We start from the raw sequence: 16,002 nt of genomic DNA on the forward strand, positions 1-16,002 counted from the left end.
CCATTTAAAAAAGGCTTTGATCTTTTATCAAAGAAGTGCTCCCAGCGTTTGGTGCACATGTGTATTGTTGATTGTATAAAAAGCAGGGAAGGAGTGAGGAATGAGTGAATTTAGGACAGTGAATGATCCTGAAGTATAAATGACACTTTCTTACCCGTTCTATGCTGTGTTGCAACCTAAGCTTGCCCCTTACTGCCTCTTGTTGCCTAAAGAGCTCCTTCAGAGGTTCTGACAGTGATGGAGGTGGAGCAATCTGATAAGCAAAACACAGCACAGCATTAATACCATTACATTGCAGGATAAGATTATTTTGAAATGGTGCAAAGACACCAGAACTTACCACAGGGATGTGCAACTTGCTGAGAGGCTTGCCATCGAGCAGGTAGGAGCCAGTGTAGGTTACATATTCAGCGTAACACTGTGGAGCCTGAGGCGTGATGTAGCAGAGAATCTTCCTCTTTTCCTCAATCTTCTTCCTAATCTGCAGATAGTCAAAGTACGGGTTGGAACGTTCGCTGCGGTAGGGTTCAATGTCGTCTAGCTTGATGGCATTGACCACTACAGCTAAAGTCTGCTGTATCATCTCCCTGGTCTGCTGCATGGCTGTATTTACCAGCTGAACCTGGACTTGCTGCCCTGTAGAACGTGGAAACTTCCTCTTCCGTGGGTGCTGGGTTTGAGATTCCTCTTCGTCGACAGGAAGAGGACGACCTTTTGTTGTCTTGCTGAGAACCACCGTAGAAGTCGTCACAGATACTGCTGGGGTCAAATTAGAAGCAGTAGACGGGACACTAAGCCCAGAGTCTTTCTCTTTCTTCAGAGCTGTAAAGGAAGATGCTGAGGTGGGTGTTGGGGTTCTAGTAGGAACTGGGTTAATGCTCACCACCGGACTGGTTGTCACTGAGGTGGCAGCGGTAGATGAGGTTATTATGCTAGAGGTAGGAGGGGTGGCAACGGCAAAAGCAGCAGCTGGATTGTTCTTGGCGCGATTTCGGGTCATCCTTTGCGGGATTTCATCCACCTTCTTGGGAACATCTACAGGGGTGGACACTGTGGTCAAGGTCACCAATGTTTGCTTGGATGTGTCCTGAGTGTCCTGTGGCTCCATGGAGGTGGAGAGGGTGACCACTTCTGGGATCTGAGGAAGAGGACTGCAGGACACAGGCTCTGGTACAGCCTCAGGCATCTCCTCCTGTCTCGTGTCCGGCTTGACAGCAGGCACAGAGTCCAGGGTTATATGCAATGACTCAGAGTGCGAATGCATCTGTATATGTGGTTGCTGACTGGCATCTGATTTTACAGATGTATACAACATGCTGGGATCAGACTCATCCGATCCCCCATAAGGTAGTTTTCTTTCCAAAATGCTGCTCTGTTGTTGGTTAAGTCCCACTGAGCTGTTGACAGGCACACTTTGAGGCTCGGGGTCCAATTCCTGCTGGAAAGGGGCACGTGGTGATGGCACAACAAAGTCCTGTCTAGCAGATTCCCCTAAGCCTAAGTCTCCAGCAGAGCGTGAGGTCTTTGCTAGGGTTGGCAGGTCTACTTCCATGATGTCCAGATCCTCTCTGTCTGTAATAGTGTGTCTAATGTGGGTCGACACACTCTTGTTGTGATCAGCAAGTTCAGGTTCCCCAGACTCAGCTTCTTCTGACTTGTCTGGCAGTGGAAGGTCAGGCAAGGAGAAAGGTCCCAGGTCGTCTTCATCAGCTGAAAATGGATCTTCCCAGGGAACCACAGGCTCAGGGCCCACAGCTGGAGCCATGTGAGTTTCAGCGGCAGCACTGAAACTGTGTGTGCTCTGTCTGCTGTCTGGTTCCACACATGTTGTCTCTGTCTCCACCTGGTGTCCCTCTTCGATGCTCGGCTTGTTGCAGTCTGGAAAGAAGGACTCCAGCCTATTGGAGGAAGAAGAGTTGTTTAAATAGTTGGGGTCCTCATCCATAGCAGTGTCTGGCCTCTCTGGAGAGGGTATATCAGCCACAGCCTCCTTCTGCTCATCAAAGTCCTCTGGGTCATCTTTGTGCCACCTGCTCCAGGTAGCATAAGGGGAAGTGACAGAGGGGTGTCCAGACAAGGGCTGCATGTCATTATCAGAATGGGAGTAAGGGCTGGTTATTTTGGAGACAGCAGCCTCTATTTCTCCATATGTCCTGTGGGGAGATTTCATATCCATGTCATTGTTCCAACCCATGTTGTGATCGAAACAGTTCTCTCCGTGGTCAGCTGCAGGATGTGTGGGGGACAGTTGGTGGACTTCTGGCTCATGCTGGTCTGGAGACTCTGCAGGCCAGCTCTTCTGCAAAGGATCCTCAACTTGAGGAGAAAACGAGCATGGCTCCCTTGTTTGGTCCGGCTCATCCACTGCACAGTGCTCTCCATCAAGTCTCTCATCCATGTCGCCCTCTTCCTCCTCCTCTTCCTCCTCCTCCTCCTCTTCTTCTTCTTCCTCTTCTTGTTCTTCTGTGACAGATGGAAGATTTGAGACGACCAGATTAGGCTCGCTGTGGTGGTGCTCCGTGATATCGTCGATATCCAAGGGTGGCAAGGCAGCTGGAGCTGGAGTTGGTGGTGCTGCAATGTCAAAGCATGGCTCCTGGGGGTCTGGCCTGTGAACTGGTGTCGACGGTTTGGGCAAGAAATTGTTGTACACACTTTCAGGAAGGTGTTCATTACCGTCGTTGCCAGCAAGAGTTGGTGTTGCTGCATCTGGTGTTTGATAGGATGGCTCTCGCCGAGGTGACGGTACCCTTATCGGAGGAAAATACGTAGACATCAACTCCAATCTATCCAGAGTTGCAGATTTGTCCTCGAGAGGCTGACAGGCAGACGTCTGATCAAATTCCGCCCCTGGATCATTCTGCTGTCGAAGAAACTTGTTTGCCTCTGCCTTGAACTCATCTTCTAGAGGGCGGCGGACATCAGAGGATGCAGAACGACTGACAAGGGGGAGCTGGAGGTTCTTCGCAGGGGTAGGACATGTGCCCTCCGGAAAAGTCTGGGGGTTAGAGTACCTGCTAGTGGACAAAGAGAAAAACAAAACATTAAGCCTCAGTCCAAAACAATCAAACTATAACATTAGTAACATGCAGTGTGTCTGAGTATTAAAATACCTTTCAAAGAAGGATGGGGAGCAGGCATTCATTGACATAGTCATTGCAGACGAGTTCTGACAGTCCAGCGGATCCAGCATAATGTCAGGGTAATCCTCTGCACTACAGGATGGTGTACGTGGAGTTTGCATTACGTCCTCGAAGCTGGGGCATGACATGACAGGTGTAGGTGTGGGAACACCAGTTGGCCTGCTTTGATCTGGCCTGGGAGAAGCAGGGAGGTTGTCCTTGATTTGGTGGCCAGGGAGCCAATCCTTTGAGTTCTGATTATCAGTAGGCTGGAACTTTCTGCCTGGAGACATCATTTGGGCCGGGAGACCAACATCCTTCAGCTTCTTCTCTTTAAGACCAGACTCAAGGCTGTTAGATTTCTTGGATGATAGCTCACTGCGGCTTTTCCGTATTTCCTCTGTAGACTTGGTTTTGTCTTTTAGTTTTGGGTCGCCAGACTTGGGTCTAAGCTTCTCCATCTGCTTCATTTTTTCTCTGTATTTCTTGAGCCGCTCTTCATTCTCTTGGTCTTTCTGACTCAACATCTGACCAAAACTTGTCATCTGAGAATCCCCATCAACCAACAGTTTTTCACGTGGTCGATTATCTTTCCTTGCATTGTCTTTGGGCTGAGAGAGCTTTTCATTTTCATCCTTAGCCTTAGATTTATTGTGGTCCAGTCTGTTGTCTTTGTCTAGCGTATCCCGATTTCTGTCTTTTTTCATATCAAATTTAGGACTGTCTTCCTTTGACCGGTCCTTCAGAACAGTGACCTGTGGGCTGTCTTTCAACCCTGACTTTGCGTCATCTTTGGAGTGTTTAAATGACCCAAAGCCATCGATATATTTATTCTTCTCTTCCTTAATTTTTTCTTTATGCTTTTCCTTTTTCTTTTTGTCTTTCATTCTGTCACTTATGACGCCAGTTCCTTTGTCTTTGTCCTTTTTGGACATCTCCTTCTCAAATTCTAATGTCTTATCGAAGTCGTCCTCTCCGTCTCCCTTACCTCCGTATGGGAATGTGTAAGGGTCTGCCTCTAGAGGCATAGGCTCTTTCTCAAAAGGCAGGCTCTCTCTGCGGCCGTAGGACTCTCTAATTTCTTCTGTTTTGTCACGTTTGTCTCCTTTGTCTTTTTTTGTCTTTTCCTTCTCCTTGTCATGGCTTTTCTTGGATGAGGACGAAGAGGAGTGCCGATGCCTCTCTTTCTCTCTGAACTTGTCTTGTGGCGTAGATATGGACAGGGAGTCTCTTCTGTCCTCGGCCATATCAGGCAGGCTGATTGAGTCATAGTAACTGGTGAGGACCGGATCGTGACCTCTGTCAGTGAAACTGTCGGAGGAGATTTCACTGTTCTTGTCATTGGAGTCATCCTTGTAGTCATTCATAGCCTCCTCCTCCAGTTTTTCTAAGAGAGACTTCTCATTCTCCCCGCTTCCTTTCGAGGGCTTTCTTTCCTTGGAATGGTCCTGCTTGTCTTTATATTTGCTCTTGGTTTTTTCCTCGCTCGTGTCCCTTTTGTCCAGAAGCTTCTGCTTGTTTTTCTTCTCTTGGTTTGAGTCCACTGACATCCTGTCTTTCCTCTCCTTATGTTTTGTATCTACCGGGTCTTTCCTGTCCTTGCCGTGTTTCTCCTGGGAGCCTTTCCTCTCTCTACCTGTGTCAAATGTGGCCTTATCCTTCTTCTTATCTTTGTGCTCTTTGTCTTTTGCCTTTTCTGTGTTATGTTTACTATCTGCAGAAGATTTTCTTTTTTCTGAAGGGAAGTGATCCAGCTCATCTTGATCGGGTGTCGAATCTTTTCTGATGGAATCAGACACCAGTACCCCACCGCTGTAGCTGTCGTCGTCATCATCGCTTTCATCAGTGAATATGTCGGCTATTTTGTACCACGTTTTCTCCCGGATCTTCTCGGTTTTTCTTTCCTCTTTCTTTACCTCCAAGAAATCTTTCTCCCGATCTGAATGTTTGTCTTGAGAGGCCTTCTCTTTCTTTTCCTTTGTCTGTTCTGAAGACATCTTTCGATCTTTGTCTTTGCCATGAGAGTCTTTATGTTTGTCTTTGGCCCCCTCCTTCTTGTCTTTGGTACTCCGGTCAGCATCTTTATCCTTGACAGTTTTTTCTGTGGAGCTTTTATCACTCTTGTCCTTCTCCTGATCAGCTCCTCTGTCTTTTGTTTTCTCTTTGTGCTTGTCAGCTTTTGTCTTTTCCCGTTTCTCCATTCCCTCACCCTTCTTTTCTTTCTCCTTCCCAGAGTGGTTCCTTTCTCTGATATCACACGATTTACTGACAGGATCAATGTCTTTGAAGAAAGTATCATTGCCATATTCATCTCTTATCGATTCCTGCTTGATTTTGATATCCTTTCTTTCTTTCATGAACTCATACGAGTCTTTACGGTCTCGACTGCTGTCCAGAGAATCCTTGTCTTTTTTGTCCTTGGCTGCCTCTGTGGACTCTTTCCTCTTCTTTTCTTTCTCAACTGAGTGGCTGGAGTTTAATTTTTGTTTTTCTGACCAGTCTTTCTTCTTTTCGTTTGTCTTTTCCGAAGGGTCCTTGTCTTTTTTCTTAGAAGTAGCCTCCTTTTCTGATCTCTTCTCATTGTGGTCTGATTTCTTGTCCTTGACTTTGTTTTCTTTCCTCCTCGTCTCCTCCTTAACAGTCTCAACAATAAGTTTAACAGAATTATTGGCTTTGTAGTCCTTGTACTCTTTGACAGGAGCATCCCAGCTGTCGTCACCATAGAGGGAGGAGTCAGAGGACATCTCAGAGCCCCATCTGTCATGATGGTCATCGGAGGCACTGAGTTTTGTGTCCTCCAAGTTGAGGAAACGATTAACGTCATAACTTTCGTACTCAGACTCCTCTTTCTGTACTTTGTCTTTTTTACACTTCTCCTTATCCTCCTTGGCATTTTTGTCCTTTTCCGCCTTCAGATGTTTTTCCTCTTTCTGCTCACTTTTCCTGTCTGTCTTTGAGGAGGACTTCTCCTTAGACTTTTTCTTTTTCTCCTCTTTGTGAGCTTTTTGTTTATCTTCCTTGGGTTTCTCCTTCTCTTTGACGTTCCTCTCCTTGTCAGATTTTATAGGCTTTTCCCTCTCCTCCTTATTTAACTTGTCCTTGCTGGAGTCCTTTGTTTTCTTGTTTTTCTCCTCTTTTGTTGTTCTGTGCAGGTCTTTTCCCGAGGACCAATCCTTATCCTCAGACTTTGTTTTCGAAAACCTGTCCTCCTTTTTCGAATGGTCTTTTTCATGTTTGGATAATTTGACTTTGCTCTCAGCTGGTGATTCTGACTCAACAATTAGGGACTTTTGCCTCGAATCATCAAAATCAAAAGAATAGCTCTTAACAAATTTCTCATTCATATCTTGATTAAGCACTAGACTAGGAGCTTTGTCCTTCTCCTTATTTTTGTGCTTGTGCTTCACTTTATGCTTTTTCACCACTTTGCCATCCACGTCAGTTTTGGAGATGGTGCTCTCTGTATTTTTGTAGAGCTCTGAGTTTTTCTTTTCCACAGTGTTACTGTGCACGTTGTTATTCTTCTTTTTGTTTTCCTGCGCTTTCCTCTTTACTTGTTTTATCGACTCCACGCAGGAATCTTCAGCTTCAGAGGAGTAGTCAGACCCACTGGACAGTCTAGTTCTGACCGAATCTGAGAGCGAACTGACGTCTGACCATGTGGGAGACGAGACGGTCTTCCAGTTATCCGTCCTCCACTGCTTTGGATGCTGTTCTGCTAAAGACGGCGTCTGTTTCTGAGAGTTCAAGTTTCCATGGGAGGAGGAGGAGGAGGAGGAGGAAGCATTAAAGCCTGGAGAGTCTTTCAGGTTTGCTGCAGAAGAGTCTTTTATGCTATTTGAGCCCTTATCGTCCTCACTCTCCAAATCCGCGCAATCGGAGTCAGACGTACAGAATTTGTCGTTGACTTTACCAAACCGGACTTCTTTACTGACACTATTTTTACTGTCCTTCTTTCGCTTCTTCTTGACTTTATTCTTGTCTTTTTGTTGTTTAGAGCTCATGCTGCCAGAGTCTCTAGTCTTAGTATTTGTTTGCTGGGCTTGTTGCCGTGGCGTAGGCGCTGGCGTGAAACACAACGTCCTATCATCCTCGTCTGAACTATTACTGTCAGAGATGATCCGCCTGCCAGGTTTCTTTGGTGTGAGCGAGTTGCTTTTGGAATAGGTTTTAACCTCCATCTTGGGTATAGAGATGAAGCTGTTGGTCTTGCTTACTGAGTCCTTGCGGAAGTCTTTTTTCAAGAGGTGTTTATCGTCTACGGGAGGGACGCGTTCCTCCTCGTCATCCTCATCAAATTCGTATTCATCTTTGACAGGTGTGGCGGCAGATTTAGGAGGGTCTGCGGTTTTCCCTTTTAACTTCGGGCCCTTCTCAACATCTGAGTCTGTGTTATTGCCATCAACAGAGCTGGACGGGGCAAACGAGGGGGCGTCTTCCTCCTCTGAAGATTCTGTAGAACATAAAGAGCACAAAGAGGACACAATTAATTTACTACTTATAGCCTCATGTATTTGAATAACTTTTGTAACAGTTGTGCAATTAGGTGACTCAAAGATTTAAGATTGAAAATGATACCTGATGAACTTTCTTCACTTGAGGTGTAAGTGCCTTTCCCCAGCAACAGATTGAGCATAGTTGGAGAGTTGGCAACCTTCAGTGGGGTTTCCCCTCTCCTGTTGCTTTGACGCGGGTCCCCTCCATACCGTAAAAGTAGCTTAACCACCTGAAAAGGATAAAACTTTAATGATTTTTTGCAATTTTAAAGGTAATATCAGCAACTTCTCAAGTGGTTCAAAGCTTAATAGGATAAAGAGTACAGAATTAATCTTCCACTTCAAAGTTGTTATTTAGTTACGACGAAGCTAGAGCGGGATTTTTGATGGACAGAACTTTTCCACACCAAAACCTCCAGACTTTACTGACAGCAGACTGGGTGATGTGGCGTCTCTGCAACCAATTTTAGTAAAATGCCAAAAGCCGTGTAGAGGTGAGAAAGTATGATGGTCTGAAGCTGCTTTCAGGCCAGGAGAATCAGAGTGAGACAAATTCTAACATCTGCAAAATAGCACCAAGTAAGGGGTGGTCTTCAAAATGTTTTCTCAGTGGGGTTGTCTAAAAAAGATTCTCAGATACTAATCAATACTAAATGTTTAATTGGATCAATTTGCGACAGCATTGATACCAACAGTGCCATCTTAACCTCACACAACACTGCTGCAGACAGGCAGGAACACTTTATTGACACTGGTGGTGATTAGTCTTGGATGTCAAAGATCAGCAGCAAAATTAATTTGATTATAAATCTGATTACACCATTACTTCCAGATGCTCCCTGTGGACACCTTTGTGGCCAAAAATGTCTCATTGACTTCTATTAAAACAACATCAACATCTCATTTCAATGCCATTACAGTATAAAACCATGCACGGCCAGCATTTGATTTTGAAGAAAAGTAGTGAGATTTGACATTTTTACTGTATTCCACTGGTGCGTGTACCTTTTTGCAATGAAGGTGTTGAAAGGGTAGAAAATTTGAGGACAGTTCAAGAAAAAAAGACTAGTGGTACGATTCAATTTAACCTGGTATTTAAACAAAACCACATCTAAACTCACTCTGTAGCCATCTTCTCACTTTTAAAACTCAGATTTTAATCTGACAAACTTGTTTTGATGGATCACAAATGGGCCACTGATCATTAATATTTTCATTCTTCTGAAGCCTGAAAACCTATTTTGTTCTTTACTATTAGCAACAATGACACACGACACCTTTGGCGGATTTATTTTTACCTTGAAATGTCCATTATTCGATGCATCATGTAGAGGGGTGTCATCATCCAGCCCCTTGGTGTTGACCTCTGCTCCGGCTGCCAGCAGCTGTTTCGCCACATCATAATACCCCCTGTTGCATGCTTCATGCAATGCAGTCCAGCCTGAACACAAGAAGAATTATAGTCAGAGAAGTGTAAACTCTAAATGAATCAATGGTACACTGCTACACACACAAAGCAAAGGCAAGCATAAAACAAAGATGCCCTTACCTGCAAAGTCTTTTACATTCACATCAGCTCCCTCGCTGATGAGCTCCTTGATGCGGCGTACCTCTCCACGGATTGCTGCTCTGTGCAGTCGAGTCTCTCCTCTCTCATTCCGTTTATTCACTTTGTCTTTGGTTTTAGATGCAGAGTTTGGCGTTCCCTTCTGACCCAGACTGGACTGTGACTGATGCTTTGGTGTTGTATCTGTAGGTAAGACATGCATATTTCACTTCAGTGCTGCAAGAGTCAGTCACACTCTTCTGGGAGAATTTACTCTAACTGTTTTTGTTTTGTTTACTACTTCTACTGTGAACAACAAGGTGCTATAACTGCTTACAGCCAGAAGGGGGCAATCCAACTCTAGCAATAAACAGCACAATTGCTGAACCTACTTTACTTGAGCTTATTTCATCACATTTACAAGATTAAATCCAATCCTTAATCACATTTACATTATTGAGTTTGTACAGCTATTGTCCCAAATGATATTTGAAACACACTCGCTTAATCTATGTCCATGCCCACAGGCAGGCAACAAAGAAATTAACATACAAATAAAAGCAGTTATAAGGTAGGATCAAACTAATTCAGTCTCAAATGTCAACAATGAGGGGAAAAAGTACAAACTTGTAACAATAGTTATATTTCACAAGTCTGAAAAACTTCCAGCTAAATTACTGTCGATCAAAAATAAAGTACAATTTTTGCAGAAATGGGAAGGTAGTAAACTTATAATAAGAAAAATAATCATCTAACACCAGAAAGGATAACTCAACACTTTCTCTGTTGTCATTTAGCCCAAATAGTGAGATTACGCCATCAGCTCCAGACGCAGTACAAACAGAAAAGCTGGTTTCATTTCCTTATGTACGGAATTTTATAAAAACAACTCCACTACTGTGGCGGCACGAATATGCAACCATTAAAGCAGCTAAAACAAAACACATATCACTGACATCAGAGGTTTAGATTCCAGCTAAGATGTGAAATAATTTTAACAAAGTGGTTCTGTTTAGAGGGACAGTATGACTGAGAAAATGCACAAAAACAATCAGCCCCAGCCTACAGCCCACCCTCACTGGTCTGCCATGCATGGATTCTACATATAAAGCTCCCGCCGATCCTTTTTTTCCCCCAATGTCGGCTGTCCGTCCACAGAAGACGTGGCCTAAATGATAAACACGCACCTGGACTGTTGACGGACTCCTCAGCTGTCATTTGCATGAGCAAGGCCACCTGCTGCCGCTCGGAGAGGGGGTACCCGGCCCGGATCCCTGGCATCCCCATTCCAAACGGCAAGCTTGCCTTCCGGGTGTTGGTGGGCTCTTTTTTAATGCGTTTCCGCTCTGGACCTGGTTTCTCTGTAACGAGAGAGGAGAGAAGCAAGGTTAATATCGCTGCATGTGCAAAAAGCTGCATGATCATTCATACACAGACACACACAAATCTAATCTACTGATCCATGTGGTCAGGGAGAGTAACGGGAGCCTTATTAGTGCTACAACAGTAGAAGACATTAACTGTTATGAATTGGCAATTTTTAAAAGAACACCAAAGGCTCACAGCAGTAACACCACTTTCAAATGTTTCTAAAAGACAGATTATTAAAGTTCATAAATCAATAAATAACTAGTAAACATTCACTATGACACATCTCCAAAGGTGTTTTATGACTTTCCAGATCAAGTATAGAGTACTGTAGATCAGCACTGAGTCCAAACAGCTTCTTTACTGTTGGCATCAATCAAGTAAGTGTCATGTATATGTGAGAACAGCTACTTTCATAAATGAAATTCAGACAATGTCAACATAATCTGACCGAGGGAATCAGATGTGGGCATTATCTGAAGTTGTCCTTTGTGACATGGTCAAACTGGAAATACCCTGCTTAGTTTTGGCAAGGACTGGCACCAGTGTACAGAAAGCAGGAGGCGGCACACACGACGCCCACACACTCCCATTGAATTCACTCTTTTAAAAAAAAGAAAAACTACCTGATCTATTCTCACAAGCACTAGACTGGTCAAGACTGGCTGCCAGGTAATTCTGAGGAAAGTTCAGGGCTGCACTGCTACGTGTGAATAGAGATTTACAGAGCGATAGAAGGTACTTTATTCTTCCCACAGGGAGGCATTTCTATATACCAGGGGCAATCTTTCAGTCACCAAATGAGCAACAACAACAAAAGCATTTTGTCAAACCAAAAAACAAAACCAAAAAAACAAAACCAAAAAGTATTAATTTTTATCAATAATCAATGGGTTTCTCCCTATTTATTTCACACATTTTATCCTCTTTTTGAATTTCCATAGCAAACCCTTTGCTACTTTCCATGACCTAAACGGGCCTCTGTGAAACAAAAACAAAAAGAAAACAAAGACTTGCTCGCTTACTGCATTCTGTAAATGCAGCCGTATGTGTGAGAGGTTTGTTGGCACCAGTGGGCGACTTTTGTGTTATTACCCAGCTGCCCTTAAAGAAGGGAGGGGCCAACAGGCAGTGTGTTTATGTCTGTCTGTCTCCAAGCCAATCAGCCAGAATGGACGAAAAAAGGAAAGAGGGTGTGACTTGGCACAACCATAGTTATTACGAAATAGCTGGTGTACATTTCAATTCAACATGGCCTTGCCAAGGTCACCACATGCCTGCCTGCCTGCCTGCCTGCCAGGATTACTGGAGACACAGTGCTACTGGACAAAAGCAGCTGCTCCACAAAGACACACCCAGCAATTATTTTCAGTGGCAACATACCATCTGATGACCCATACAGAGGGTAACGCTACACATGACTGCAGCGCTTCATTACCGAGGGGGTATCAAACCTCACAGTTATAATTCAAGCAACAATACAGGCCTCCGGTCATAGGGAGGAAGAAGCAAATTCAGACGTGCGTGTACAAAGACGCTGTGGACCAGTAGAAGGGTCTGAGTCTGATTTCTGAGCAACTTCTCTCACTCCCAGACTGGAAGCACTGCAGGCCACAAACACAAGTAAATAAGGCAAGAAGGAAGCATGGCAGCGCAGCCTTCCGGTGTCTAAAAACTTTCCAGGAAAATATTTTTCCACTCGCAAGTACAGGGCTGATGAACTTTCACTAACATCTGTGAATACTTAAAGCTAATGTACCCTCCACCCCTCTTTGATACAGTCTCACGTTCCCCAAAGCATTTGCCATTTAGACACATTCCTTCTGCTAAGCCTTTAACAGCAGGGACCACAGAAACAGCCCAAACATGTTTTTTTCAGCAGCAGAACAGAGAAAGAGCTAAGCTAGCTTTTCCAAGCTATGTTTATTAGACTGAGAAGCAGGAAGGCAGTTATTACCCAGCTGCACTTAAAGAGATCTGCTGCTAAACATACAAGACCCAAGTCTCTAATACAACCTTCATCACCAGTGGCAAAAAAACTGTCCTTCTGCGATACAGATCAGACTCTAGGCGACCACTCTAAACAGAAAAGAAGCACTTTCTATAAATCCATGCTGCATAATTATAATCAAATACAGCAGTTGCAGGAGGTATGATCACCATGTTAAAGGGAAAACTACAAAAGAAACACTAGCGAAGCAGCAATAATTATATTGTGAGAAATATGAGCATAAAAAATATGCTCTTTCCATTCATGAAGGAAGGAATGTGACTTTGCTTTCACTACATTTTTGTCTGGTTAATCATCGTGGGAATTTTAAGGAAAGATACGGATCAAAATATTTGAAGAAAAAAGCTCGGTAAAATGCAACTGTGTTAAATTATCACCACACAAATCAAATTAACATGTCACATGTGGATTTCTGAATTAAAGAAATTAAACACAGTATGTCTGTCTGCTGGATGTCTATTTAGGCAAAACTGCAGGGCTTTTATGTGGCTTAGTAAAATGATATTACTCAGCTTAAAGACAGGGTTGAAACCTTACTCTCCTCACTGCCTGAAACTTGACTAACAAGATAAAGGAGGAGGAGACTGAAAAAGGAAGGAAAGCTGGGTAGGGACTATCACCCCATGACTAGCCTGCCTACCTGAGCCAGGAGGGAGGGAACCACATCAAACACAAATGTCGGGATATAATGGGGGCAGATTCTGATATGGTAGACAGACAATATGACAGTGTGAGCTAACGCCAAAACAAAGAGACTGTCTGCTTCACTTAGCCAACAGACACCATGACAAGAAGAACCGCTCCAACCAGCCAGACCAAGTCTGACCGTAACGCGGGAGCATCGAGCAATGTTCTGTTTAACGACCCAAAAAGTCGCATAAACAGGAAGCTAAGGGAGAAGAGGCAGGAAGTGGCCAACAGGATGTTTTCTCAATGATTCGCACTGAGCAAGAGAAAGTCAGAAATGTATAGAAAGAACATCATGTGGTGCAGGACGCTCTGTTTGTCAAACAGATGCAGTCAGTGAGTGCGCCTTCTGTCTTTTGTTTTTACTCATAAACATCGTGAATCTGGGAAGATAATCTATGCGTTATAACCAATTAGCGAGAATACATGTGTGCACTGAGGATCCTTGCACACCACTATCTGTTTTTATGACCTGTCTCAGCCAAAGCTTCTCAGACATGGCAATAATTAATATCTTAGAATGCTGCCAAAGAGGACAAAATGACTCAGTTTGAAAAGAGTAAGGTGAGCTGAAATTTCAAAAACACAAACAGAACAGCTGATTGAGATAATGCCAACCACCCAGTCACATATCTGCGTCCTTTAAGTCTGCCCCTTTTTACATCCCCATCCCCAAAAAGGTAGTTGCTCCTTTTTTGCATCTGCCAGTAGCTGCGTATACTAATATCCCTTTTTCATTAAGACCTACTTGGCTTGACGTGACACAACTCAAGTCATGTAACTGATGCGCGTGGGGTAATTATAGCAACTCAGCCAAAAGTTGTTATTCTTATGTGACACAACACAACACAACACTGTAGGGCGTCGAGGTGATGGTATACCTGCCGCTCTGCCTACAGCTTTTTTCCCCCCAGACTCTGAGACCATGGTGTTGGGCTTAGTGCTGCCAATTCCCTCGTTGGGTTTAAAAAAAAAATTGCAGTTTTAATTTTTGTGAAGGAGTCGCTCTCATGTCATATTTTCACCTCAACTCAGATCGCCTGGAACCTGGGCTTAGTGCCTGGTACCAGACACTACCACCTAATGGAGCCAAGCCCAGCAGAGTAGGTACTAATTGAAAAGGGTTATAACTCAATGCCCAGACACAACCGTGTCAAGCACTTTTGTTGGTTACATCGTGGACTCTACAGAGGTTTACAGCAGAAGAAGAAATTAAACATCAGAAGATACAAATTGTTTTCCAGTAAAAAGAGCAGCAGCAGGAAGAAATTTGGTATTTTCCTGCCTGCCCGTTACAATCCACGAGATTGTAACGGGCAGAGAATCCACGAGAGACGTGTGCGGACTAACTGAAAGACGTAGGCGTAGCTGCAGCATTGTGCCCCCAAAACACACTGACAGACCCTGTGCTTAGTGGGTGTATTCACAAGAGCTCCACCCCCAAATGATGTCATATTTCAAATTGTTTGGAATAGAAGGTCTGTGTATTTACACAACGCTGAAAATGCCTGCAGTGAAAAGATATTCAACAGCAGCTGAGCCGTGAGGAAAGTTGATGTAAAACTGGGCTAACTGACAGAATGCCATCACACAGTATACTATCGAATGATATTAGCCAGATGGTAATGGTCAATACTGATGATTATAAAAGCAAAGAAGGGATGGGATACACATAAGACACACCGTGCCTGAATAAAAAAATAAACAAAGACACAAAAAAGACCCATACTGGGTGATATAATTTTGATTGGAATATAATAGAAGGGTATACTGTACGAATTTTAAAAAACGTATTAATCGTGCTCTCTAAACAGCTATATTTATCCGTCACCAGTGTGCAAGCCACAAAGGAAATGAGCATTGGAAGAGAGGCACAGATTAAGAAGGGTGGGGGGGGGGCTGTGACGTGTTCGAGGTGTAAAACTTTGCAGAGAGGTTAAAAACAGTCCCAGTAGGGTCAATTGAAAGGCCACAGACTACAAAACACACATATGTAGAAACGCCAATTTTCATGCAGGTGGAAGTCCAGGTTAACAACACACATTTTACTGCCCCCATATACTACCTGGGTAGCTACCGCTAACAAAAATAGGTCTGTCGCTATGACACAATGCAACCTAATAAACTTCTCACGTGACTGGAAAGCGTGCAATGCCAGGAGCCAGCTAATCTTCAAAGCTTGTACAGTGTGTAAATCTTAGAAACTAACACAATATAGCTCAGATCAGAGACAAAGAAAAGCAAGGCGCTGGAAGACAACATGAAACTATTAGTATACTAAAAGAATTTCCAGCTAATGTTCCCGTCTTTAGATTTCGCATCTCGTGTGATTGAGGTAGGGTGAAGATTATCTCAAGATAAAAAAAAACTAATGGATAAATAAAATGAATTCAGCAGAAGAGATTAGAATATTAATGCACAACAAGTAAACATTTGTGAAGAAGAACATGAAATAATCTTGCAACTTAAATGGAAGTGAAGAACACACATACACAAATGTCCAGAGATTTAAGACATATTACAGCCTCTCAAACTTTTTAATTTATTTATAATTTGCTTAAGTTGAGGAGTAATCACATACAACATTATGTGTTTACAAAATACTTGTCCAATCTTGCTAAACACATCCTCATGCCCTAACAGTCATCTGTTGCATACTTGTAGTTTTCCTCTTGTGTGTGGAGAGGAAAGGTTTTTTCCCCAAGTGTAAACACTGAACATGAACCAATTTAGCAACTCACCCAGTGCTGATGAAGACTGTTACCAAAGCCT

At 43.6% G+C, this 16,002-nt stretch overlaps 1 protein-coding gene across 2 annotated transcripts in view; it reads right to left on the reverse strand.

The window, feature by feature from the left end:
* ankrd11 (ankyrin repeat domain 11) overlaps window positions 1-16,002 on the reverse strand; it is a 117,339-nt gene that overhangs the window by 5,283 nt on the left and 96,054 nt on the right. The window contains exons 5-11 of one of the 2 annotated variants that reach the window (XM_082528284.1): window positions 10,352-10,525; window positions 9,168-9,368; window positions 8,917-9,059; window positions 7,701-7,848; window positions 3,114-7,575; window positions 341-3,014; window positions 155-253 (exon numbers count right to left, since the gene is read on the reverse strand). In XM_082528284.1, coding sequence (XP_082384410.1) covers window positions 155-253; window positions 341-3,014; window positions 3,114-7,575; window positions 7,701-7,848; window positions 8,917-9,059; window positions 9,168-9,368; window positions 10,352-10,525 — 7,901 coding nt within the window. Of the gene's footprint in view, window positions 1-154; window positions 254-340; window positions 3,018-3,113; window positions 7,576-7,700; window positions 7,849-8,916; window positions 9,060-9,167; window positions 9,369-10,351; window positions 10,526-16,002 lie in introns of both variants that reach the window. The other variant, XM_082528283.1, reaches the window with a different exon arrangement.

This window comes from Aulonocara stuartgranti, assembly GCF_965226115.1.
Source record: "Aulonocara stuartgranti genome assembly, chromosome: 1".
Classification (NCBI taxonomy): domain Eukaryota; kingdom Metazoa; phylum Chordata; class Actinopteri; order Cichliformes; family Cichlidae; genus Aulonocara; species Aulonocara stuartgranti.